The following is a 25,992-nucleotide window of genomic DNA, read 5'->3' on the forward strand; positions in this document are numbered from 1 at the left end:
TGATATTGAGGTCTTTAATTCACTTGGACTTGAGTTTTGTGCATGGTGACAGACATGGATCTATTTTCATTTTTCTACAGATTGAAATCCAGTTTTGCCAGCACAATTTGTTGAAGATGCTCTCTTTTTTCCACTGTATACTTTTAGCTCCTTTATCGAAAATCAGGTGCTCATAGGTTTGTGTTCACATATAATTTTTAGGCTAGCTAATGGATGGTTTCTCACATGTAAGACTCATATAATGGAAAACATGTGATTTATTTGTTAATTTTTCCTTTAAGATGTCAGTTACATCTTTAGTTTTTTTCCTGTGTCATTTGCAATATCCTAGCCCATAGCAGATTCTACACTTCCGCTTTCAGTGGGGTGGCTCCTTCCCGTTCATTTTCAGTGACTTTAAGTATTGGTATTCTTTCCACCTGTAAAACTCTAAGCCTGGACTCAAGATTTGTTCGTGGTTAGATGGGATAAGTTTTAGTTTTAATTTTTTTCCTATTAATCTGGTTGATGATTATGAACAGGCAGAGTAACAACAACTTGGAGGAAAGTAAGACTCCCTAAGATTTCCAGTTCTGGGCATAGAAGAGTCAACTTCCTAGTTCAAGTCTTAGTGTTGAGACTGTAGAATAAACACACTCTGGAATGACAGAGCAGGAAACAGCTCTTTCTTGAACACCATGATGCTCTGTTATGCTAATCTGTGCTATACCCCCAGCGTGTTGAGTGTTTAGATATTCTCAGTGGAGGGGCTGGGGACACAGCCCAGTCCTTCCCTAGTGTGCATGAAGTCCTGAGTTCCTTCCCCAGCACCACAGGAACTGTAGTCCTAGGATTCTAGAGGTGGAGGCAGGAGGATCAGAAGTTCATGGTCATCCTCTCCTCTGTTACCAACTTTGGGCTAGATACCCTGACTCAAGATAAGCAAATGAATAGATATGTAAAATTTTAAAATAGTTGTTCTGTGGCTGGGCTTTGGCAGAGAGTAGGCATGGACATTTATGCTGCTTTAGGACACACATATTGAGAAATTCCTATAACCTGCGGAGTTATACTGTTTTTTCTAAACTATGCCACACTGCATAGAATGACTTATCTCTTAAAAGGACATTGCTGTGGAACTCTGGTGGCCTCGTGGACATGGAAATCAGACTGGATACAACATGACAGTTCTCTTTGTGCTGGATGGAGGCTTAAATATTGAAAGAGCAGTCAAGGTAAGTACACTGTTTTGTGAAAAGAAGGCTATTTCTTGTTTAAAATAGCAATACTGAGATTTGAAAGAAAAGAAGAAATTAGCAGAATTTATAATTCTACCATACAGAGTGATGACATTCAAAGTTTCCGGGTTTATGTTCCTAGATGGATCACATTTATATTTTGACCATCGCTTCCCGTGTTTTACACTCTTTCCTTGTTTCCTTTCTTTCTCAGTGCTAGGATTTGAGCCAGGAACTCAGGCAAAGTCTCCCCCAGTATACCACATCCCTGGTCTTCTCTAGTGTGCCCTTGCGTTATATCTAAGAAGCATATGTGTAATTCTAAAGTGTGCATACTGTTAGCAGGCTCCTAGGATAAGAAAGAGCCTGGCTTAACCGTTCTCTTCTTCTATTCCATAGAGCAACAACAAAACTAACTTATATTCGCTGCTTTATCCATTGGTCTTCTTTATCTTCCAAATTCCCATGCTTCTACTGATGCTAACTTTCCCCCTCCCGCCACTTTGGGATAATAGCACTTAGAAGTGCAAAGAACTGGACTTTCTCACCGACTAGTTGTGTGGGTTTGCTCAGTCCTATGAGCACCATTTCCTTATGTTAAAATGGGGCAGTCGGAATGACGTAACTTGGGTCTAGCCTATCACAGCCACAGTATGTGAATAGCAGGGATAGTAATCCTTACCTAGAGTTTTCCTTTCCCTGACACGGAGCTTTGGTGTCTACAGACGATGGAGGTTGCCCTGCGGTGCCATCTCTCACAATGGACATCACCTCTCCTTGGGTTCAGATGGCATCCTGAATAGAGGATGTACCTTTATGCTATTTGTTTGAATTTTTCTTTTAAGTGTCCTATGTATCTCTGAGAGAGTAGGAACATGAGTGTGTGCACACATGCGTAACGCGTTTGAGGGCGGGTCTCGGACTTCTTTTCTCACTCTCTCGGCCAGGGATGTGTGTTCTTCCACACAGTGATTTATTGCGAGTTATCGTCATAAAAATGTGGAAAATAATGAGCCAGTCAAGCTGACTGCAGAGAAAAAAGATTCACTTCTATTTGTGGTACATCGTTCCTTTTCCTTTAGACTCCAATTGGCTGTACCATTGTTGACTCTGCCTAAAGATGTTAATCTTTGAGCCTTGAAGGGAAGGCAGATGTGTGGCCCTTCCTTGCCTTCCTGCACGGGTGTGTGCTGTCTCTTCCTGTGGCTTCAGTAGAAATTGTGATTGTCGATGCTTATTTCTTCAGTTACCTCGTGGCGTCCTCTGGCGCTCTGGATGTTATGTTCCTGATAAAACTGGGATAATGCATGGTGTTCATTTCTTTCCAAGCCTTTAACAAGGCTAATAATGTGGTTGGGAGGTGACTTCATTAAACAAGTTCTTGTAATAATGGTCGGTGAGTACTCTGGAGAAATAGAGAACTTTGGAGGAAAAACCAGGCAGTAGGAGCCTTTATCCGCTAAGCCATCTCACTGACCCAATAAATATTTCTGAGTGGTGACCATTGCTTTTCTGGATAGAAGGTCACTTAGCTGCCATTTCTCCTTAACATTGCTTAGCTCACAGTGCGCTCCATGGACGGGAAATGATTCTGCTGAAAGCAGCAGAAGGTCCTTTATATTGTCCCTGGTGTCAAGATTATTCCGTTAAATTATTGTCAGAAGGTGCTAGAACAAAGTAAGCAGTCAATTAGAACTTGTATCTCATACCCCAAAGGCAGATGGAGAAGATTGCCGGTAGCTGTTCTAATTAGAAAAACCGTGGGGATTTCCCCAGTTTTTAAATTTAAAATACACGTCACTCCTTTCTTTGATTTTAAATCCCCAAATCTAGTGTTGCAGCTTCCTGGGGCAGAAAGGGAACACGATACCCATGGAATTCTTTCTAAGTGCTACCCAGAGCCCTCTGAAGGCTTCACTAGCTCCGAGCCAGACAGGGTGAAATTCGGAATCATCAAGGCGTGTTTCCATGCAGAGAGTTCCCTGAGGCTGTGCAGAGTTAATTTCCCCAGTGTTGTCAGAGAAAATCTGAAGGGAGCGAGAATTCCTCCTCGCACAGCAGCAGGCGCAGCAAGTCCCAACCAGCGAGCTTTCTAGAGCCAGGCTCCCCTACAGACTGTGGAAGGCCCTTCCCTGCCCTTCCCCTCACCGCCAGCAATCCTCCATGCCAGACTCCTGTGTCTACCTCTTTCCCCGATAGCCCTTTCACTTCCCTTCCCACCCCCACTCTCTCTTTCTTGCTAACTGTCTGTTTTTGAGACAAAGTCTCACTATGTAGCCCTGGTTGGTCCGAAACTTGCATCTTTTTCCTCCATCTCTGCCTCCCAAATGCTGGGGCCACAGACATGAGTCATCATGCCCACCTTAAACAGATACTATCCATTTTGCTCATTCGAGTGTGTGACCTCATTCAAGTTCAATGACTGATATCTTTAAAGCGTTATTTCCAAATAATAATGTTTTTATATTAATAATAATATTTTTATATTATTATTATTATTTTGGTTTCTCGAGACAGGGTTTCTCTGTGTAACAGACCTAGCTGCCCTGGAACTCGCTCTTGTAGACCAGGCTGGCCTCAAACTTCAGAGATCCGCCTGCCTCTGCCTCCTAAGTGCTGGCCGTGCACCACACCACTCGGCTTAAGGTCACATTTTGTGGTTTGGGGTAGACCTGCATTTTGGAGACATAATGTTTAAGCCAGTCCACCTCCCTTCATCCTTCTCCCTGTCGAAAGCTTAGTTAAAGAATTACAGAATGACCACTGTCAGTGGCTTCCTCAGGGAGCCATAAGAGCTGTCCACCCAAGTACGTGAAGTAGAGGCTGACAATTTTAGTTATCACTGTATTTTGGGAGTTCTAGAAAATGCCAGTGATAACATACTGTTTCTCCAACATCTGTTGTTGGTCTAAGTTTTCCACACGTGGGTGTTCACTGTTAAATTCTGATAATATATATGGAGGATTGGATCTGGCACTTTCTTCTTATTGATCCTTTAGTAAATACTATGATATACGTGGAAGTTTCTTTGGAGAAATTCTGTTATATGGTATCCCTGGTCTCGTGTATAATCCTTTCATATAGTTTTAAAAATGAGATTTATTTGTTCATTTCATTTGTGAGCGTTTGGCCTACATATATGTTTGTGCTGGGGAAGGTCAGACGAGGGCATCAGATATCCATCCTGAATCTGAAGTTATGGATGGTTGTGAGCCACCGTTAGGAGTCTAACCTGGGTCCGCTACAAAAGCAGCAAGTGCTAACTGCTAAGCCATCTCTCCAGCCCCATAGAGTTTTTTTTTTTTAAAGCAAGTTCATCTGCTTGAGCTCACTTTGAACACAATTTCTGTATCCAGTTGTTGCCTTCTTAACATATTCTTACATTTAAGTATAGTTAGGGAGGGATACGTGAGGGACTAGGGAGATGGCTCAGGTGGTAAAGGGTTTGCATGAGGACCCGAGTTTGTCTTATCATTTATGTGTTTGTTTATATGTTACAGAGATATGGGTTTCTCTGTGTAACAGCTTTGGCTGTCCTGACACTCACTCTGTAGACCAGGCTGGCCTCGAACTCAGAGATCCCCGCCTGCCTCTGTCTCCTGAGTGCTGGGATTAAAGGCATAGGCCACCACCGACAGGGGAGGACCTGAGTTTGAATGCCAGCACCACATAAAGGCTAGGTGCAATGATACATGCCTGTGACCCCAATGATGGGGAGGTGAAGACAGGATACAGTCAAGCAACTACATCCATGTTTAATTCTCTGCCGTTGTCGGAGATAAAAATGCTAGCGTACAGACAATCACTGTTGAGATCATGCAGAAGTCAAAGAAACCAACCCCAAACTACCTCTGCTGCCTGAGGCTCATTCTGTGAACCTCGTGCAACTTGTTCTTTTGGGAGGATTTTTTCAGATGTGACGTTTTAGAACTTTAGAAATGCTTAGTTTTTTTTTTTTTTTTTTTTTAGCTTTACCTCATTGATAGAAAAGGCTCTATAAGATCTAGACGTTTACTGTGAAATGTTTACTGTGGGCAGAAGAGGTACACAGACCAAGACTTATCTGACCTTTGACATAAAAGTATTCTGATTAAAAAAGAAAAAAGTAGACATTGCAATTCAGCTCAGATTTTGCACTGGTCTGCATGAATTATTCTCTTTGGGATTATCCTTTTCCCATTGCTGTTTCAGGTGAGGACCATCAGACACGGTTTATTTTTGATTATATATAAGCCAGACGCTGTCTTAAACTACATACAGGGAAACATTGAGGTTTAAGCCACGTCTTTGAAAATAAGTGCCCAGGAAAATTGGTGGAAACAACTTACTCTGTAATGACAAAATGTGAGGACATAGATGCTGTGGGGACGAGCATGCCGAGGAATAGCAAATGGTGCCCCTTTGCCCTGGAAGCTCCAGAGAGGGTGCAGACGGCCCTGGCTGCTTCACTAGGAGCTAGACACCTGCTCACAATCAGGGAGCCAGAAAACATTTGCTGCCACTCAGCACTTCTCTGATTCTCTAGAAGAAACACTTGAGAAGAATTTATTTACTTTAATTTTAGAGTATTTGGAATGGATCAAGAGGAAACAAAAGGCTGGAATCTTTGCCAAACTCACCATTGTTTAATCCTTTCCAGACTATGTACATCTCTTTGACTTCTCTCGAAAGAACATCTCTAAGTTAAGGAGTTTTTTTGTTGACTGACTAGGAAGATTGGCAAACCTGGTATATTCTTTACATATAGGCAAGGATCAATACTGTGGTTTGAATCTCAAACATCCTCTAGGCTTGCTGTGTCTAGCTCAGTTGTTCCATTACCAGAAAAGACTCGGGAGACAGATATTGGGGTGAAAACCTGACAGACCAAAGAACTGGTGGAGATGTGACTTCCTCTCCACATCTCCCAGATCAAAGAGAATTTGCAATCTCCAAGTCCCTCCCCGCTCCTTCCTGTGCCTGCTCTCTACCCATTGTCCTGACTTCTCTATGGCTAATTCAGGTGGGCTAGATCCTGGCTCCAACCCCTATTCAAGGTTAACTTTATTCATTTGCAGTCTCCCGGTGTCTTAGTCTGATCCAACACCCCACATCACAGGCTCATTCATGTTTTAAACACGTGTTCTCCAGCTGGTAATGTTCTTTTAGGAGACTGTGGACTCTGGTAGGTAGGGCCTATCTGGTGGAAGTCAGTAGGAGCAGGCCTTTGAAGGTTAGAACTTTCCTGTCAGGCCTTTTCCGCCACAGCGAACTGGAGAAATTCCCTTAAAAGAAAATTAGCTGGGAAGGAGGGGTTCACAAAGCCTCCCTGAGGACGTATAGGCAAATGGTTTTGGAGGTGGGAGAGATATTTTCTTTGATGGTGTAGCCACTGGCAAGTTGTCTATGCTCCTGTGGAGAGCCCTTCACAGGGCTTGTAAGTAACCCTAATTAAACACCTTGGTTCACCCCAAACAAAACAAAATGATGTAATTATTCAAACAAAGGCCAATAAGAGAATGCTGTTAGTATCTGCATTTCATTTTGGCCCTGATTTGTAGCATTTTAGTATCATAACGAAACCCAGCTTTGTCACGTAGAAAAGAGGGGTGTCTAAAATAAGATACACATCTGGCTAAAAACTGATCAGATAACTCTGCACTGTGCAAACTCCACCCTGGTAACCTCTGTTTGTGCCGTTGGCAAGGATGCAGGGAAGAGTGGCCACCTGCCGTTCCTTAGCAAGGGTGCTGGGAAGAGCCTCCTGTCATTTCTACAGGCCGGAACTATTTGTGGAGAGCAGGCTTTTTTTTTTTTTTTTTTTTTTTTTTTTTTTTTTTTTTTCTCTTTTTTTNAGGGTCCTCCTGTTTTTTTTTCGGGCCGGAGTTTTTTGTGGAGGTCTGTTTTTTTTTTTTTTTTTTTTTTTTTTTTTTTTTTTTTTTCTCCTCAATTGCATTTTCAGTGCAAATAACATGGCCTTTATCTCTAAAGTGCGTAGTGGTTGATCTGAAATGAGTTTTAGGAGCATAAGGTTTGCCAAAGTTTAGAAACAAACAGTGTTGTTGTTGAGAAAAAAAGTTATGGACAGCTTCGTGAGTATCTGCTTACACACCGCCAGGACAGGGCTCGGAGCTCGTGAATCACAATCTGTCTGATCAGCAAGGGAGAGGAATTTGAGGAGTGCGGTATTTACTTATCAGCCACGACCTCACCTGACCTTTGGTTACAGTATCCTGAGCTCCATCTGGAGAATGCCGTGAGCTCTTTCTGCACTTTTGAAGCTAGCTCTTCTATTTTAAAAAGGAAACCAGAGCTGGCCTGATGGGACAGACCTGTAATCCCAGCATGTTGAAAGGAGAGACCAAGGCCAGCCTCGGCTACATACTGGGGTCAAGGCCACTCTGGGTCTTTGTGAGACCTTGCCTCTAAGGACAAGACAAAGTAAAATAAAAATAGTTTTTTTATGGGTTGAAATCTTTATGAAGTAGCTAGAACAGTGATCAAGGGACAAGCTCACAGAACCATCAAGAATGGATAGAAAAATTTGAATACTAAGGATTTTAAAACTGGTGCTTGGAGAGATGCTCAGTAGTTAAGAGTCCTTGCTGCTCTTCCAGAGGACCTGGGTTTGGCTCCCAGCGCCTACACTGGGCAGCTCAAAAGTCCTTGCAACTCTACTTCTGGGGAACCAGATGCCCTCTTCCGGCCTTTGCTGGCACCCACACAATTCCTCCCACCCCCTTGAAGTGCAAATAAAATAGATATTTAAAAAAAAAAATCACTTTAAAATTTAAATTGCTTGATGTTTTGTTTCTTCAAGATTCTTTAATATTTATGCCTGTCCCCTACATTTAGGTAGTATTTTCCTTTGCTGGGCTATTTAACATTTCTTTGTCCCATCAGATATGTTCACTCTGGATGCAAACGTATACTGCTCAGGGATCTTTTTCAAAAGCCATTTTCAGAGGCATTGTGTTCTGGGACATAAAATACCTGTTGTTGCAGGCTTTTATGTGGCCCTTCGAGGTGAAGAAGGACACAATAGGACACGGAGAGCCCTCCCGGGTGCTCTGGTTCCTAAGATGTCAGCGTGCCCAAAGCGAGGTGCCTGGTGGCTGGCCTCCCCCAGAGGCTCTTGGGTACTTTGAAGCGGCCTTCCACTCCTGCTGGACAGTCGCACTGTATGGGTTGGGGGATGGGAAGCGATACTATCTCACAGGAAAAACATCAGAAGGGCTTGTGTTTTATAGTTAATCATGGGTATTCTTCATATCACACTGAGGTTTAATGCATGCTGGTTTCGGGGAATGGGAGATGGGACCTGGTTTGGTTTCTGGCACCCTGTGGCTGGCTCCAGGGGATCTGATGCTCTCATCTGGCCGCTTTGGGCACTTGTACTCATTTACAGATACCTTCCCCCTACCCCACCACCCACAGACGTGTAGCGTACACAAAATTCAAAAGTTAAAAGGCAGGTACTTAAAATGTAAAACCAACAAGGGTTTTCTTAAAGTTAGTTGGACTGTGAATTCAAGCCATTTCCATGCACTCTTTAGAACCCGCCCCTTTATTTCCACCGAAGCCTCCCTTGTGAGATACTGCAATACGCTGCATGGGCTATTTGAAAAATACTGCTTTCCTGAGGGTTCTGAATCTTCTCAGTCTTGAAACGTTTCAAGCTGTGGAACCACATTCACATTCTTGGTGTTTCCACTGACGTCATCTGAGATGTCCGTTAATTGCTGAACGTTCTCAAGCCCAGTGTGGTGGGCACAAGCTTTTTCAAGCCTTGTTTTTGTTTTTCCTGAGTTTTTATTGGCCTTAGATACTGTTAGTGCGTATTTCATTCGCTTTTAAGAAAATGTCCTCAAATCTGAGTAACTGCGGTCGTTAGTCAACTTTTTATTTAAATAAACATGGTACTTCCCGAGCAAGATGACTGACCCAGCTCATCGCGCAAATGGTGGCTCGCTCAGCTGCCCTCCCCTTAGACAGTTTGGAGGTCTACCATGACTCCTACTAAGGCAGCTGCCATGTCTCTCCCTCTGCTGCTGTAATATCTGTGCAGATGTTAGCACGGGATTCACATGGTTACCCGGAGGATCAAAAATCATCTTGTGCTTTGTATATTTTGGCGCCAAAACTTTACATTGTAGATTATCCTTGATGTATTAAGCCGATAGCAAGGGAATATCACAAAATAGGAGGCCTGTCACTGCCCAGAGGGTCTCCCATTTGTGAAGCAAAGTGTCTTCAGATGGCCTGTCGACCATTTTGTCTCTTGCAGCTAAATCTTTTATTAGCTAGGCTGCTGTGTATTGCTGTGAGCCAGGTGGTGAGATTCTGTTCACTATTGTTTCTTCCTGTGGGCGTTCAGCAGTACCCACTGATGGCTTGTTTCGCAGCTAATATGTACACTTCTCTGGCCTCTGTAACATGTCCACACTGAAAACTTCGACGCAGTCTTGGTTTCTGGTTTGTAAAGGTTCGTCAATTCCTGACTTTTAAAGGGCTTACTCTGCCTATGTTTAAGATATTTGATTTCTTTTTCTTTATACCACGAACAATTGGCTATAGCACGGCACAACTGTACCATGATATTTAATTGTGCACGTGGGGTGGATGCATGAAGTCTTGCTCTGTTGATCTCTTTCAGACAAAGTCTCTCACTAAACCTAGAGATCAATGATTTGGCAAAACTAGCTGGCCAGCCAGCCGCAGGGATCCTCCTGTCTCTACCTTCCCAATGCTAGGATTACAGACACATGCTGGGATTGAAGGGGGGCACTACCATACTGATATTCTTGACACAGATGCTAGGCATCCAAGTTCAGATCTGCATTATACTGTGACAAGCACATAACCCACTGAGCCATCTCCTTAGCCCCAATAAACATTATCGATTATCCATCTGTCTGTCTATCTAACATATCATCTACCTACTTGTCTATCTACTTAACTTATTTACACTGCAAGTAGATTTATAAAGGAAAACTGAAAAAGAACACCCAAAGAAGAAATACCAAATATATATATTTGGGTTTTTTGAGACAGGGTTTCTCCGTGTAGCTTTGGAGGCTGTTTTGGAACTCTCTCTGTAGACCAGGCTGGCCTCAAGCTCACAGAAATTCACCTGCCTCTGCCTCCTGGGTGCTGGGATTAAAGGTGTGTGCCACCACTGCCTGGTTCCATAAATATTTCTTAAAAGATGTTACATTTGTATTAGATAATAATAAATTACTGACTTCTGGAAAGTCAAGGGAAAGATCCCTTATATCAGAGTTCCATTTCTTATTTAGAGTTACACCCAATTCCTCTTATCTGTCATTTTCAAGTTTCAACCATTTTAGGAGTAGGCTACACAGCTGTGGATTGAGAATTGAAGTGTTCTTTTCTTTAGAACAGGTTTCTCATAGCCCAGTGTGGTTTCAAACTCTGTATGTAGATAAGGATGACCTTTAACATCTGTTCCCACTGCTCCCAGCCTCTGAGTTCTGGAATCGTAGACATGTGCCACCGTTCCTAGCTTTATGCGACACAGGGATCCAGCCCAGGACTTTCTGTATGCTAGTCGGGCAGGCTTTCCGTGGAGCCTCATCGGAGCCTGAGAATTTAAGTCTTCCAGTCACATTTTTGCAACTCATCCTTAGAGTAGGAAATAATTTTTAATAAATGTTCTTCTGCCATGAGCTAAAATATTATTTAACTCTAAAGCGAGTTTTGATTATAATTAAAAATTTAAATTAAAAATATCATCTATCACTGTGAAATCAAATTAATGAATACAGTTAAGCTTTGTGTTTTTGTGGACGTTGCTGGGAAGACATTAGGGTTCAAAATCAGGGTCTATTAAACAGCAGTGAGATTACAGCATTCAGAGCAGACGACCAATAATAGCTGGTAGGTTTTCAGGAAAGCCGTAGAGCGCAAACTGAGTTTCTGGTTTGTTTTGCTTTGTTTTTTAACACAGGGTCTCACTATATATCCCAGGCTGGTTTTGAACTCTTTTTTCTCTTATCTCTGCCTCCTGAATACTGGGGTTATAGTGTACAGTACCCCTCCCTGCCTGTAAATGTATCTTTTTTATTTTTATTTCTTTATGAAACAAGTTTTTATTGTGTAGCTCTGGCTGGGTTAGCACTCACTATGTAGTCCAGGCTGGCCTCAAACTCTCAGAGATCCGCCTGCCTCTACCTCCAGAGTACAAGGACTGAGGTGCATGCCCCCAGTCCCTGCCTAAATTGGTCTATTAAAAACCTACTTTGTCAGCCAGGAGTGATGGAGCATGCCTTTAATCCCAGCTCTCACGAGGCAGAAGCTGGGGTGACTCTCTGTGAGTCTGATGCTAACCTGGTCTACAAGAGTGAGTTCTAGCCCAGCCAGAGCTACATAAGTGAGACCATTTTAAAAACGAATGAACCAGCCTGGCGGTGGTGGCGCACGCCTTTAATCCCAGCACTCAGGAGGCAGAGGCAGGCGGATCTCTGGGAGTTCAAGGCCAGCCTGGTCTACAGAGCTAGTTCTGGAACAGCCTCCAAAGCTACAGAGAAACCCTGTCTCGAAAAACCAAAACAAACAAACAAACAAAAAAACAAAAAAACGAATGAACCAACCAAATCAACCAGACAAATAAACAAACAAACAAACAAAAACCCACCACCAACAATAACAACAGAAATACCTTTTCATTCTTCCTACCTCTACCTTAGATCATCCAGAACACGCAGACCGCATCTACTATCTGCCATTATGATATCATCCAATATCACATATCTCTGGAAAGTTCACCATCTTTCTAGGTAGTGAGAGGGAAGACGGCAAATGCTGTCTCAGTTTTTTTTTTTTTTTTTTTTTTGACAGTAGATGGCGGCAATAGGAGTGTGTGGTCATATTTACCTGGGTGCTGGGGATTCGAACTTGGGTCCTCCTGTTTGGGAGCCATCTTCCTAACCCCCTACTTTTTGGTTTAAAGAACAAGTTCGCTTGCACTTTTAAGTTTATGTTCAATATTTCTTTCTTTTCACGGTAGGTCTATTTCAGGACAGTGCAGCTTATCGAAGAGCCCATAAAAGGATCTCTTGGCCTGAGTTTCTACTTCAAAATCAATGGACTTCCTATATTTCTGAAAGGCTCAAACTGGATCCCAGCTGACTCATTCCAAGATAGAGTCACTCCCGAACTGTGAGTGTTGGCTTCTTTGCCTCTCCTTCCCCTACCTCTCTACCGCTGCTAAGCTCACAGATCAAAGTTACTCCCATCTGTTTCTTTCTCTCCCAGCAGAAGGACCTGAGACCTGCAGAATGATTGGATAGCAGAGATTTTAGGATAGGCACAATTATTTTCAATCATTCCCACTCCCTCTTAAGATGCATCCGGCTAGTCTGAGACTGTTAAAGACATCCCATCCACGTTTTACAAAAGTATTGTTATGTGTTTTCTTTGGAGAAAATGACAAATTGATATTTGAACTAATTAGTCTCAAAAATTTAAATCTAGCTCATTGTTGTTCTTCAAAGAATACATTAAATAATTTCAAGCATGGTTTTAAGAGATAAGGGCCTACATTTATTTTATTATGCTAAGATGTTATTTTACTTTTTAAAAAAATCTTTTGTGTGTATGATATGTATGTGGGGGGGTACGCACGTGCGTGCGTGCGCATGCACATGCCCACATTCATGTGTATATTTTTGGGGGGGGTGGGATTAGTTTTGCCTTGTTGACCGTGTCCTTTGCTTTACAGAAGCTTTTCAGTTTCAGAAGGTCCCATTAAATAATTGCTTCTCTCAGTGTCTGTGCTACTGGGGTTATAAATAGGAAGTGGTCTCTTGTGCCAATGCGTTCAAGTGTACTTCCCACTTTCTCTTCTGTGAGGTTCAGTGTGGCTGGCTTTATGTTAAAGTCTTTGATCCATTTGAATTTGAGTTTTGTGCATGGTGATAGATCTGGATCTATTTTTATTCTTCTACATGTTGATATCCAGTTATGTCAGCACCAATTTGTTTAATATGCTTTCTTTTTTTTTTCATTTGATATTTTTTACTTCTTTGTCAAAAATCAGGTGTTTGAAAGTGTGTGGATTAATATCCGGGTATTCGATTCGGTTCCATTGGTCCTCCTGTCTGTTTTTATGCCAATACCAGGCTGTTTTCAGTACTGTAGCTCTGTAGTAGAGTTTGAAGTCAGGGATTGTGATGCCTCCAGAAGTTCTTTTATTATACAGGATTGTTTTGGCTATCCTGTTTTTTTTTTTTTTTTTTTTTTTTTTTTGCTTTTCCATATGAAGTTGAGTACCATTCTTTCAAGGTCTTTGAAGAATTTTGCTGGGAATTGCATTGAATCTGCAGATTGCTTTTGGTAAGATTGCCATATTTACTATATTAATTCTACCTACCCGAGAATATGGGAGATCTTTCCACTTTCTGGTGTCTTCTTCAATTTCTTTTTTCAAAGATTTAAAGTTCTTGTCATACAAGTCTTCCACTTGTTTGATTATAGTTACTCTGAGATATTTTATGCTATCTGTGGTTATTGTGAAGGGTGATGTTTCTCTGGTTTCTTTCTCAGCTCTTTTATCATTTGTGTACAGGAGGGCTACTGATTTTTTTTAATTAATCTTGTATCCTGCAACATTACTGAAAGTGTTTATAAGTTGTAGCAGTTCCTTGGTAGAATTTTTTGGATTGCTTATGTAAACATCATATCATAAGCAAATAGCAAGAGTTTGACTTCTTTTCTGATTTGTATCCCCTTGATCTCCTTTTGGTGTCTTATTGCTCTAGTTAGGACCTCAAGAAATATACTGAATAGATATGGAGAGAGTGGACAACCTTGTCTTGTTCCTAATTTCAGTAGGATCACTGTGAGTTTCTCTTCATTTAGTTTGACGTTGGCTGTTTGCTTGTTGTATATTGCCTTTATTATGTTTAGGTATGTTCCTTGTATCCCTGCTCTCTCCAAGACTTTTATCATGAAGGGATGTTGTATTTTGTCAAAAGCTTTTTCAGCATCTAATGAGATGATCGTGTGGTTTTTATTTTTCAGTTTGTTTATATGGTGGATTATGTTGAACCATCCCTGCATCTCTGGAATGAAGCCTCTCACACTAATAGTGGGGAGGAAAGAGTTTGCTTGGCTTACATTCCCATATCACTGTTCATCATCAAAGGAAGTCAGGACAGGAACTCAAACAGGGCAGGTACCTGGAGGCAGAAGCTGATGTAGAGGTCACAGAGGAGTGCTGCTTGCTGGCTTACTCTCTATGGCATGCTCAGCCTGCTTTCTTACAGCACCCTGGACCAGCAGCCCAGGGATGGACTACCCACCATGAATCACTAATTAAGAAAAAGCCCTACAGTTTCCCATCTTTTAGAGGCATTTTCTTAATTGAGGCTTCCTCCTTTCTGCTAATTGTGGCTTGGGTCAAGTTGACATGAAACTGTCCTACACTGAGGTCAACCTTGCATGCCATCTTCATCATCCATCTCACTTGACACTGGGTCTCTTGTTTGTCCACCACTGTATGTGACAGGCTATCTGTTTCCACCTCCTGTCTTGCTGGAATTACAGTTGTGTGCTATAGAACCCAGCTTTGTGTAGTTCTGGGGATTTGAACTAAGGTCCTCAGGCTTGAGCAGCAAACACTTTACCCCCCCCCCCCCCCAGCTATCTCACCAGCCCTTTTTCTACTTCGTTAAAGAACTAAAAAAATTCTTGGTGGGAGGGGAAAATGCAAAAATATAAGAACAAAGTAGTCGGTGTGTCTGGAGAATGAGTCTGAAGACCAGAAGGACAATGTGAAGACATGAGGATTCTGGGTAACAAAATTTTTCCATGGACAAAACCAAAGGGAGATTAGATAATTCAAAATGATGGCTTTGTTAATCCACTCCAGTGACCTTCTTACTGTCAACAGCTGCCCTACAGCACCATGCCAGGTACCTTAAACATAGACACAACAGAACTTATAAAACTAAGCAAAACCATGAAAATTCTCTATCTGGAAGATAACTACAAGTGTTCTCTGAAGGTTTTGACACTAGAACTTAAAATTTAATAAACATTTATGTATATGGAGTGTTTATACTGTGCCTTTTTATGTGTATGTATGTATGTATGTATGTATGTATGTATGTATGTATGTGTTCGGTGCATGTGCACACGTGGAGGTCAGAGGTCACTGTTCTTCCTCATCACTTTCCACCCCACCCTTGGAGACAGGGTCTCTCATGAACCTGGAGCTTACTAACTGGCTACAATTACAGGCATGCGCCTCCCCATCCCGCGATTTACAGGAGTGTTTGGAGTCAAATCCAGGTCCTCCCGCTGGGGGTCGAGTAGTCTACTTTCTCAGCCATTTCCCCAGCCCTGCGCTGCATTTTTCTACATGCCAAAATATAAAACAAAAAGAGTTTAAGAAATAGTATGAGGTTTCTGACAACTTACATACTGAAGACATCACGCATAGCTTTTCAGCTTATTTGCCTAATGTGGTTACGACCGGTCTCTGTGTTATTTTACCTCATGGTTTTGGCATTCAGAAGAGCAAAATCATTTTGATTTTAAAGTGGCCTTATCCTGTAACAGATTTGAAATATTTGGTCATGTCCCCCGGTTTATGAAATAGTGTTTGCCTTTGCAATCCCTTCTCCAGGTTGCAGGTCCTTCTGCGGTCCGTTGTGGATGCCAACATGAACACCCTGCGGGTGTGGGGAGGAGGTATCTATGAGCAGGATGGATTCTATGAACTTTGCAATGAACTTGGAATCATGGTAAGTATGTGACACGGTCTTGATGTACCCATGGGTGACTCGTCCCTCAGTCTGGTGTTGTGAGCTGATATTATTGCCCCTTCATACCTCTCTCAGAGCAGGGAATCATCTTCCTTACTTCATTCCTCATTGAATGAATGAAGGTTCCTCATTTCTTATTATCTATGTTTAATCATTTATTTATTAATTTTGTCCAAGGAATAAATGGACTAGAGTTGCTAACAAATACCAGAATTCTCCATTATTTAAAAATAATTACTGGGGGGCTGGAGAGATGGCTCAGAGGTTAAGAGCACTGACTGCTCTTCAAGAGGTCCTGAGTTCAATTCCCAGCAACCACATGGTGGCTCACAGCCATCTGTAATGAGATCTGGTGCCCTCTTCTGGCCAGCAAGGATATAGACAGACAGAACACTGTATACATAATAAATAAATAAAATCTTTAAAAAAATAATTACTGGGGGCTCAGTGGTTAAGAGCACTGTCTGCTCTTCCAGAGGTCCTGAGTTCAATTCCCAGCAACCACATGGTGGCTCCAAACCATCTGTAAAGAGATCTGGCGCCCTCCTCTGGTGTGTGGAGGCAGAAAGTTGTATACATAATAAATAAATCTTTAAAAAAAATAATTACTGTTGTATATGAGTTATATAATCAAATATCTCTTTCTACACTTCATGATTTTTCTTGTGATATGTAGGTGTATATATATATAATAAAATATTGAATATTTAAAGAGTTCCCATGAACTCTGGAGAGAAACAAAAACAATAAAATTAACCAAAGAAAAGATGTTCTTAGTACTCAAATTTTGCTACAGGGAGGACCAAGCAAGATGCCTTCATCCCTCAGTGTCTCTGGAGAGCTGACTTCAGGAGCCCTGTGGTGCCTAGATACTCAGTCTTCTCACATAAAGAAGTGGAATGCTCACAAAGAACTACCCGCATCCTGACAGATGCTTTATGTTAGTACTGGGCCACTTACAGAGCTTCATCTAACATGATACATTTTACACACACACATACACACTGTATATATGAGTGTCTATGTGTGCAGTTGCCATGTGCATGCTTGGTGCCCTTGGAGGTTCATAAGGGAATCAGATTTCCTGGACCTGGAGTTAAGAAGGGTATAAGCTTCCATGTGGGTGCTGAGAACTGAGCATGAGTGAGAGCAGCCAGTGAGCTTAACCCCTGCGTCATCTCTGCAGACCTGGTACAGTTCCATAAACAGTTGCCATACTTATTACTTAGGGACTAATGGCAACCAGAAGAACCTGTATATGTTTGGTATATATTTTCTTTAGGGTCTTTTTCTGTATATTTTTTTGACCCTTAGTCAAATCTATGTTTGGATAGTTTGCATAGTTTGAATGCAAAACTCATAGATACTGAGGGTAGACTGTATCTTTTTAGTTCTAGAAATACAGTCATCATCAGGTACACAGAGTGCCAGAGGAGAGTTGGAATCACAGCAGCAGTGATAGGCCTGCATCGTGATGGCAGCCACAAGCTACACTGTTCATTGAATGCCAGGCATTTTTATCTGCATTATTTTTTTTGTTTTTGTTTTGTCTTAGTATTTTTTCAACTTCCACGACATGGTTCCTCTTGTCCTTTGTCCGATTTACAGAGTGTAAAGTGACCCGTGAAGAGGGTGTGTATCTTGCCCACCAGCTCACTCTCTGTGTATGGTAGAATCAAGACTGGCAGGAAGGCAGGCGCTTGGTGGTTTTGCTTTGATCAGCCGCTCCACATAGGCCTTCTTGGAAAGGACTTCATGGTCTCATTAGTAAAGTGGGCATCTAGTAATCTTTCTAGCTGTGAAAAAAATTAAATCCTTTCTAAAGCAACTATAATTTTACCAGTCTGGTGTATTTCTCACTACTCTGTGCCTGGCAAAATGAGAAAGAAGGAGGAATGAGGAAGGACCCAAAGCTCCATCTTTCCTACTCTCTCATTATTTCCTTTTCTGAAGAATCATCCTTCCTTCCTCATCTTTCCTCTTTACTGAGCGTGCTCTCAAGCTTCTAAATATTTTTGTGTAACTCTGGAAAGTCCTTCGGCATGTGGGCACACCGTAAAGAGGCGCTCAGATGGGCGCGTTTGAAGAACTTGCCTTTCCTTTATGTGGAAGATAATCCCCGCAGTGAGGATGACGTCAGGCTTTCCGTGGGATGACACTGCTTTTTCTTTTGATTGACAGGTATGGCAGGACTTTATGTTTGCCTGCGCCCTTTATCCAGTTGGGCAGAGCTTCGTGGAGTCAGTGAGAGCTGAAGTTGCTTACCAGGTATGCTATTGCTACACCTCCAAGAAGAGAACGCATGTGCATCTTAGTTGTTCCTTTTGTTAAATCGCTCATTTCTTTTAGTTGTTTTCTACTCAATCCCATGAAAAACTGCAGTCTGGAAATTGATTTTGTGAGTGATTCAGCAGTGTCAGGGCTGTAACATCACCTACTTGCTGACAACTCCCAGATTAACGCCCGATCATCCAGTCTCGGATGAATCCCTCATCAAGTATCCACCGCTGCTTGGTGGTATGGTCAGAGGTTTAATGGGCATCTCAGTGTAACATGTCCAACCACCAATCCTGCTGCTCCTGTACGTTTCCTAAGCAAATGGACACCACTCCAGCTCAGGACAAAGATGAAATGTGGTACTTGAATCCATGAATTGTTTTGCGTCCCACATAAGCCTACTCAATGATGTTATGTGTTTATTTATTTGCTTGTTTATGCCACTCACTGGGACCTGGGAATCATGGGTTAGGATAGGCTGGCCAGCCAGGGAACCCTGAGATTCCCTTGTCTCTTCCTCCCCAGCACCACGAATGCTTTCCATCCTTCCCAGTTTTCAACATGGGTGCTGGGAATAGAACTCAGGTGTAGCCAGTCTTTCTCTGTCCTGGCAACAACCAGCTCCCAGATAACAACACAGAGACTTCTTATTAATTACGAAAACTTGGCCTTAGCTTAGGCTTGTTTCTTACTAGTTCTTATAACTTAAATGGACTCATTTATATTAATCTATGTGCTGCCGCATTGCTTGTGGCTTTTACCTCTCCTTCTGTAGGTCCGGCTTCCACTGCATCCGGCTGGTGACCCCCCTTCTTTCTTCCTAGAACTCTCTCTGTCTGGAAGTCCTGCCTATACCTCCTGCCTAGCCATTTAGCTCTTTATTAAACCAATCATAGTGACATTACATAGTGTGATCAAATATTTCACAACACTCATGTTTAAGTCTTCATGTTTAATTAGCAAGCTACCTTCCCCAGTCTTTCAGAGAACTATTAAAATTGTCTTTCCATAGTGCATGAGTAGCTATTTTGTGAATTATCAGGTAGGCAAGAATTTCTATGCAGAAATGCAATGGTTGTAATCTTATTAATCGTTATAGCTGTGAGCTCTGCTATGTTAGGTATGGGGAAATTATTTTATGTTTTCTTAACTTTCAGATCAGGAGACTGAAATCTCACCCCTCCATCATCATATGGAGTGGTAATAACGAGAACGAAGTGGCCTTGAGGGTGAACTGGTTTCATGTAAATCCCAGTGACTTGGAAACCTACTTTAAAGACTATGTGACCCTCTACGTGAGAAACATCAGAGAGGTTGTCTTATCAGTAAGTAATGGTTTTGGTGTAGTAGAATTGAAGAAGATGTTTTTTAAAATGCATAGGTCTGGGCTGGAGAGATGGCTCAGTGGTTAAGAGCATTGCCTGCTCTTCCAAAGGTCCTGAGTTCAATTCCCAGCAACCACATGGTGGCTTACAACCATCTGTAATGAGGTCTGGTGCCCTCTTCTGGCCTGCAGGCATATATGCAGAAAGAATTGTATACATAATAAATAAATAAATGTTAAAAAATAAATAAATAAAAATAAATAAATAAATAAAATGCATAGGTCTCAATATTGGTGTAGTAGATTGTATGCCTCTTTTAAGGCAGTCTGTGGAACATCATTTGAATTCAGAGTATTTCATTATAATGTTCTTGCGTATGAACCTATACATGGCATGTGTGTGGATTTCTTGGAAGATAAACTATTTTTGGGATCTCCACATGTATTCAGTACTTACCGTTGCTGGGTGTCACACACTCTAGAGTTCATGCATAGACCCTCAAATGTTTTCTGAGTCTCTGGGTCAGATGTGTTTGTGCTATACCACCGCTGCGGGTCTGTAACTGCATACGTGAATGCGGGTCTACTTGTATGTGTTGATGAATATTTTGGTGGGTATCATATATGAACATCTTGGTCTGTGGTGTGAGAGGCATGGGACTAGGGCAGTTCAGGTTGCCAGGGAATCTTGGGGTCCTCTATTGGGGTTCTCCTTGCATTCCTATTGTGAACCAGGCATCCTGTACCATATGTGACTAATATATACAGTGGCTTTTTTCTGCGGTGAAAGGAAGGTGGTCTTTTTTCAGTAACCCTTTCTAAAGATTGTTTAAAAACTCTAATATTTGCTAAGTAATATAATAATTTGACTGTCTTTCCAGTTTTGTCTGTGTAGTCATATATTTGATATATTCTGAAGCAATTTGAAAAAGCAATTTTTTTTTGTTTATCTTTTCAAGACAACCCTGGCTTCCCTAGAACTTGCTCTGTAGACCAGGCTGGCCTTGAACTCACAAGAGATCTGCCTGCCTCTGCCTCTCTGCTGGGATTAAAGGTGTGTGTCACCACCATCCGGCAGGAATATATATTTAAAAACAGTATGTGATAGGTAACATCTAAATATGCCTAGTAAATGATTTTGCGTGTGTATGTTTAAAAGATTTATTGATTTTTATTTTATAAGTACTTGCCTGCGTGTATATGTGTGTGCCACGTGCATGGCCGGTGCCTGGGGAGAGCATTGGGTCCCCTGGAACTTGACTTACTGGTAGTTGTGAGCCACCATGTGGGTGTTGGAGAAATGGTTCAACAGTTAAGAATACTTATTTCTCTTTTTTTTTTTAATATTTATTTATTTATTACATATACAATATTCTGTCAGTGTGTACGCCTGCAGGCCAGAAGAGGGCACCAGACCCCATTACAGATGGTTGTGAGCCACCATGTGGTTGCTGGGAATTGAACTCAGGACCTTTGGAAGAGCAGGCAATGCTCTTAACCGCTGAGCCATCTCTCCAGCCCCAAGAATACTTATTTCTCATATCCGATCAGTGCAAGAAATTGATTTTAATGTCTGGGGATTTTTATTTAACAGAATGGTGATGAAATGCCCACAAATCACAATCCTGTCTATGAGATCTTTGGCAGTTTGCTTACTGTCCACTCTTCCACTTCTCAAATTGAGTTAGCGGGACTCTTAGGAGCTCTGGTGGCTCTTTGTCTCCAACTTCACAGATAACTTGATCCTAGGTCATGAAGATGCTTACAGATTTTCTTGAAGATGGGTAGCGTTAAATGCTATGGAATAATTATTGTTGTTTCCATCAAGGTATAATTGTTATGAATAGTTCCTAGCAGTTCATCCTGCTCCAAACAAGCATCTAAGAGCATGATCTTGAAGTTTCTTCATTTTACAGCTAAAACTCCTGACTCTTCCTGTGCCAAACCGGGAAGATTCTGAGTTGAGTTTTAAACCCAAGTGTATCTGACTCAGTAGCTTTTGTTCTTGACCCAGGTTCCTGAAATGCAGTAATCTTGTCCCTAGAGAAAATTTGTCACGGCCGAAGACACGTTAGGTGAAGGGACTCATGCCACCTGGCAGGTGTCATAAGCTAGAGATGTTGTTAAATGTCTGTCATGACAGGAGGCTCTGACCACTCATGCCCATACCCAGTATTCACCTAATGGTCAATAGTACTAAAGTTGAGAAATTGCGTGAGATGATGCACTCCCTTTGGGGTAAGAAGGGACAAAGCATGGTTGAAAACATTGGGAAGAGGTGCCACAAAGCGTGGTCTCGGGCGCTTGTAATGGGACAGGGACAGCAAAGAAAAGCAGGGCAGAGTTGACAGAGTGGGGGCCAGCCTGTTAACTTTTTCTCACCTATTTGACATTTCTAAGACTTGATGGTATTTTTTATAAGAAGTTAATAGTCTGTACCTTACCAAATTGTCATATTATCCTTAAAAGTCATTTTATTTCTATGTCCAGGAAGACAAGAGCCGTCCTTTTATTGTGTCCAGTCCTACCAATGGGGTCAAAACCATGGCAGAAGGTTGGATCTCTTACCACCCTAACAGCAACCATTATGGCGATGTCCATTTTTATGACTATTCCAATGACTGCTGGGATTGGAAGATGTTCCCCAAAGCCCGGTTTGTATCCGAATATGGCTACCAGTCCTGGCCCTCCTTTAGTACACTAGAGAAGGTAAGTCATTGCTCTCTCAATTTTCCCATGATTTACAACAGTAGACAGTGGCTTCAGAGAGTCTAGTTCAGGGAGAGGATGGAAGAAAAGAATTCTTCTTTAACATCTAGAGAACTAAAATCTTATAATTACCATTTTGACTGGGTAACTTTCCACTTTTTAATCGTATGCCTTCAGGAACACTTAAAAGTCAAATGGAAGCCTGTGGAAGCTTAAGCCTGGCTTGTAATTGTGCATGAAACCAACTCTAGTTGATAAAGAACATTTAACTATATATCTATTTATTTATTATTTAATTATGGGCATTTACTCTTGCCACATGTGTGTGGCGGTCAGAGGACAACTTGTAGGAGCTGGTTCTCTCTTTCTACCATGGGAGGTCTGGAGATTCAACGTGGGCAACAAGTGCCTTTGCCATCCAGGCCATCCTGCTGACCCTGAATTGATACTTCATATACAGTCTAATCATTTATAGCTATTCAGATCTAGATACCTGACCACGTTAGAAGAGGTGAACAGGGTGAGCAAGTTCTGGTCTGTGTTGCCCAGTTTTATTTTCTCCTTCAGCCTTCTCCCTCACGTCTGTCTTCTATCTCTCCTGTTGGTTTTTCTTCACGTTAGTCTATCTAGTTTTCAGTATAAATATACACTCTGTACCCAAAGATTTAATTTTAAAGTTCTATGTGTTCTTTTTAAAACATCTTTAATGAGATGCAATGCTTAGTAAAGAATTGCTTAGTTAATGTGCACAACTCAGTCCCCAGTGTTCTTTGAGACTTGTGCAACCATCCCCACAGTCTGTTTTGCAACATTTTCATTGTTCAATGACACATCCCTTTAATCCCAGCACCTGAGAGGCAGAGGCAGGCTGATCTATGGGAGTTTGATACCAGCCTGGTCTACAGAGCGAGTTCCAGGACAGCCAGGGCTACACAGAGAAACCTTGTCTCAAAACACCAAAAAATAAAGAAATAAAGAAGGAAAGAAAGACAAAAAGGAAAAAACTCTGACCCCTTAGCAGTCCTTTTCCACCCTCTTCTGACCCTCACTCTACCCTAAGCACCATTACTCCCGTGTCTGTGTCTATATAGGCTTATGTATTCTTCACAATGAATGTGTTTAGAATAGTACATTTGGGGTGTTATGGAAACATTGGAAGATCATTATTCCTTGTTGCTGATTATGTTCTACTGGATGCTTTCCACGTTTGTTGATACATTTGTCTGTAGAGGGGCAGTTGCACTGTTTCCAGCTCTTGGCTATCACGAAGAAAGCTACTGTGAACATTAGTCTGCCTGCTTTTGAATGAACATTTTTAGATCAACTGGGAGCGAGCCTATGAGTGCAGCTGCTGAAACATTAAGACTCTTTTAGTGCTCAGAATCATTTTCCGTAGTGACCACAGTGATTAGCTTCCCTCCCAGCCTTTTCTGCACCCTTTCCAACACTTTTTCCCATTTAAAAAAAAAATTTTTGTGGAAATACAGTTTTATAGAAAATTTGCATTTCTTTGATGACTGATTATTCTGAACAATTCTCCTCATGCTTATTATAATTTTTATGTCTTTCTTTGAGAGATGCATATTTAGGTCCTTTGTTCAATAATACTTATTTTTTTAGGCAGGATTTTGCTAGTTGCCCAGGCTGGCCTGGAACTCATTCTATAGTCCAGGCCAGTGGTTCTCAACCTTCCTAATGCTGCAACCCTTTAATACAGTTCCTCATGGTGTGGTGACCCCTACTCATGAAATTATTTTCATTGCTACTTCATAATGGTTAATTTTGTTACTGTTATTGTAAATATCTGTGTTTTCTGATGGTCTTAGTCAACCCCTGTGAAAGAGTCATTCAACCCCCCAAAGGGGTCACAACCTATAGGTTGAGAACTGCTGGCCTAGGCAGGTCTCAGATACAGAATATGAACAAATTCTAAAACATTTACTATGGTAATAGCATCATTTATTTCCTATTTAAAACTATGACATTTAAAACAATATCGACTGTAGCCCATTATTCAGGTCTAAAAGCCTAGTCACAGAATTTACGTAAATAAAGGAAATAGTAGTGTAAGGTGCACACAGCCAAGCCAGTTTGCTGGCACTGGATTGTGAACCTAGCCTTTGGGTGGTAGGAGGATCAGAAGTTCAGCAAAATTCTAATACTTAGAGGGTGTGGGTGCTAGATGGGGTCCTGCCTCAGAAAACAAAGCGTCAACAAATGAAAGAAGATATAGGTAATATGCGTTTTAACAAACACAATTGTGTTTTCTAGGCAAGAGAAATACTCATAGTATAAGGAGGCCTCTAGTTAGTTCCCAGCTGCTTAGGCCCGAAATAATCACACAGAATCTGTATTAATTAAATCACTGCTTGGCCCATTAACTCTGGCTTCTTATTGGCTAACTCTTACATCTTAATTTAACCCATCTCCATTAATCTGTGTATCACCACGTGGCTGTGGCTTACCGTGTAAAGTTTAGGCATCTGTCTCCTGCAGGCTATATGGCTTCTTCCCTAACTCCTCCTTCTTTCTCCCAGCATTCAGTTTAGTTTTACCCACCTAGATCTGTTCCCCTATAGCTCTGCTATAGGCCCAAAGCAGTTCTTTTATTAACCAATGATATTCACAGCATACAGAGGGGGGAATCCCACATTAAATACTAAAATGTAACTTTTTAGATATGAAAACAGACCCCTATCACTAAACTGGTGACTAGCAATAAGAAGAATGATTTTCTTTTTTAAGTGTAAGAAATTAACACTGCAGCCAGGTGGTGATGGTACACTCCTTTAATCCCAGCACTCAGGAGGCAGAGACAGGCGGATCTCTGTGAGCTCGAGGCCAGCCTGGTCTACAGAGTGGGTTCCAGGACAAGCTCAGAGGAAAAAAAAAAAGAAGAAGAAATTAATGCCACAGAACAAACCTTGAGTTCTTTTCTAACTTGTACAGCCCTTTCCAGGTTTGTGAGGAACGTACAAGAAGAGTCACTTCATTGTGAAGATCTGTAACTCTTCCTCTTTCCTCCCAAGGTCTCTTCTAAAGAGGACTGGTCTTACAGTAGCGGCTTTGCCCTTCACCGACAGCATCATGGGAGTGGTAACGATGAGATGCTTGAGCAGGTTCAGCTCCACTTCAGACTCCCCCGAAGGACAGATCCCTTACGCAGATTTAAAGATATGATCTACCTTACTCAGGTAAGTCATTTTCAGCGTGGAGTTGGCAGGTTTCTACGTTGAACATAATGCAGTCGTGCAGATTTCGTAAGCTTTGTCAGGTGGAAGGCGTTCAGGTTTTTATCCTCTTGATTGAGGCTTCTGTTTCCTCCACAATAGAGTTATGGCAACCCATAAGACCTGCATTTAACTTTTGGCTCTGTTTCTCCCACAAGAATAGCTTATGAAATTCTAAAATCGTGTATTAAATGTTGTTAGTTTAAAGGTTAGGGTAAGGGTTCATCAGTGAAGGTAGTAGTAGGATTCCCCTCGGAGGACAGAGATAGCCTCATACTTGATACAGCCACCTGCCTTCTGGTTGTGCTGCCCAGCAACTCGCGTGGAAAAGGAGAGCGTTCTCTATGAAGTGTGTTGTAAGAAGTGGGTGGCTTTACTGAAAATTGAAAAGTCTTCCATGTGTACAATTGAATTTCACCCCTGATCCTGAGATTCAAATGTGTGGGTTTGGGGCAGAGTCACGC

At 41.8% G+C, this 25,992-nt stretch overlaps 1 protein-coding gene across 3 annotated transcripts in view; it reads left to right on the forward strand.

Moving 5' to 3' along the window:
- The window catches only part of Manba (mannosidase beta), a 74,350-nt gene that overhangs the window by 30,250 nt on the left and 18,108 nt on the right, over positions 1 to 25,992 (forward strand). For all 3 annotated transcript variants that reach the window (XM_050155653.1, XM_050155720.1, XM_050155565.1), the window contains exons 7-13: positions 1,104 to 1,214; positions 12,226 to 12,377; positions 15,850 to 15,967; positions 18,170 to 18,256; positions 19,423 to 19,590; positions 22,080 to 22,298; positions 25,328 to 25,492. In XM_050155653.1, coding sequence (XP_050011610.1) covers positions 1,104 to 1,214; positions 12,226 to 12,377; positions 15,850 to 15,967; positions 18,170 to 18,256; positions 19,423 to 19,590; positions 22,080 to 22,298; positions 25,328 to 25,492 — 1,020 coding nt within the window. The remainder of the gene's footprint in view (positions 1 to 1,103; positions 1,215 to 12,225; positions 12,378 to 15,849; positions 15,968 to 18,169; positions 18,257 to 19,422; positions 19,591 to 22,079; positions 22,299 to 25,327; positions 25,493 to 25,992) is intronic.

This window comes from Alexandromys fortis, unplaced genomic scaffold (assembly GCF_014885135.2).
Source record: "Alexandromys fortis isolate MF-2015 unplaced genomic scaffold, M_Fortis_MF-2015_v1.1 scaffold_19, whole genome shotgun sequence".
Classification (NCBI taxonomy): domain Eukaryota; kingdom Metazoa; phylum Chordata; class Mammalia; order Rodentia; family Cricetidae; genus Alexandromys; species Alexandromys fortis.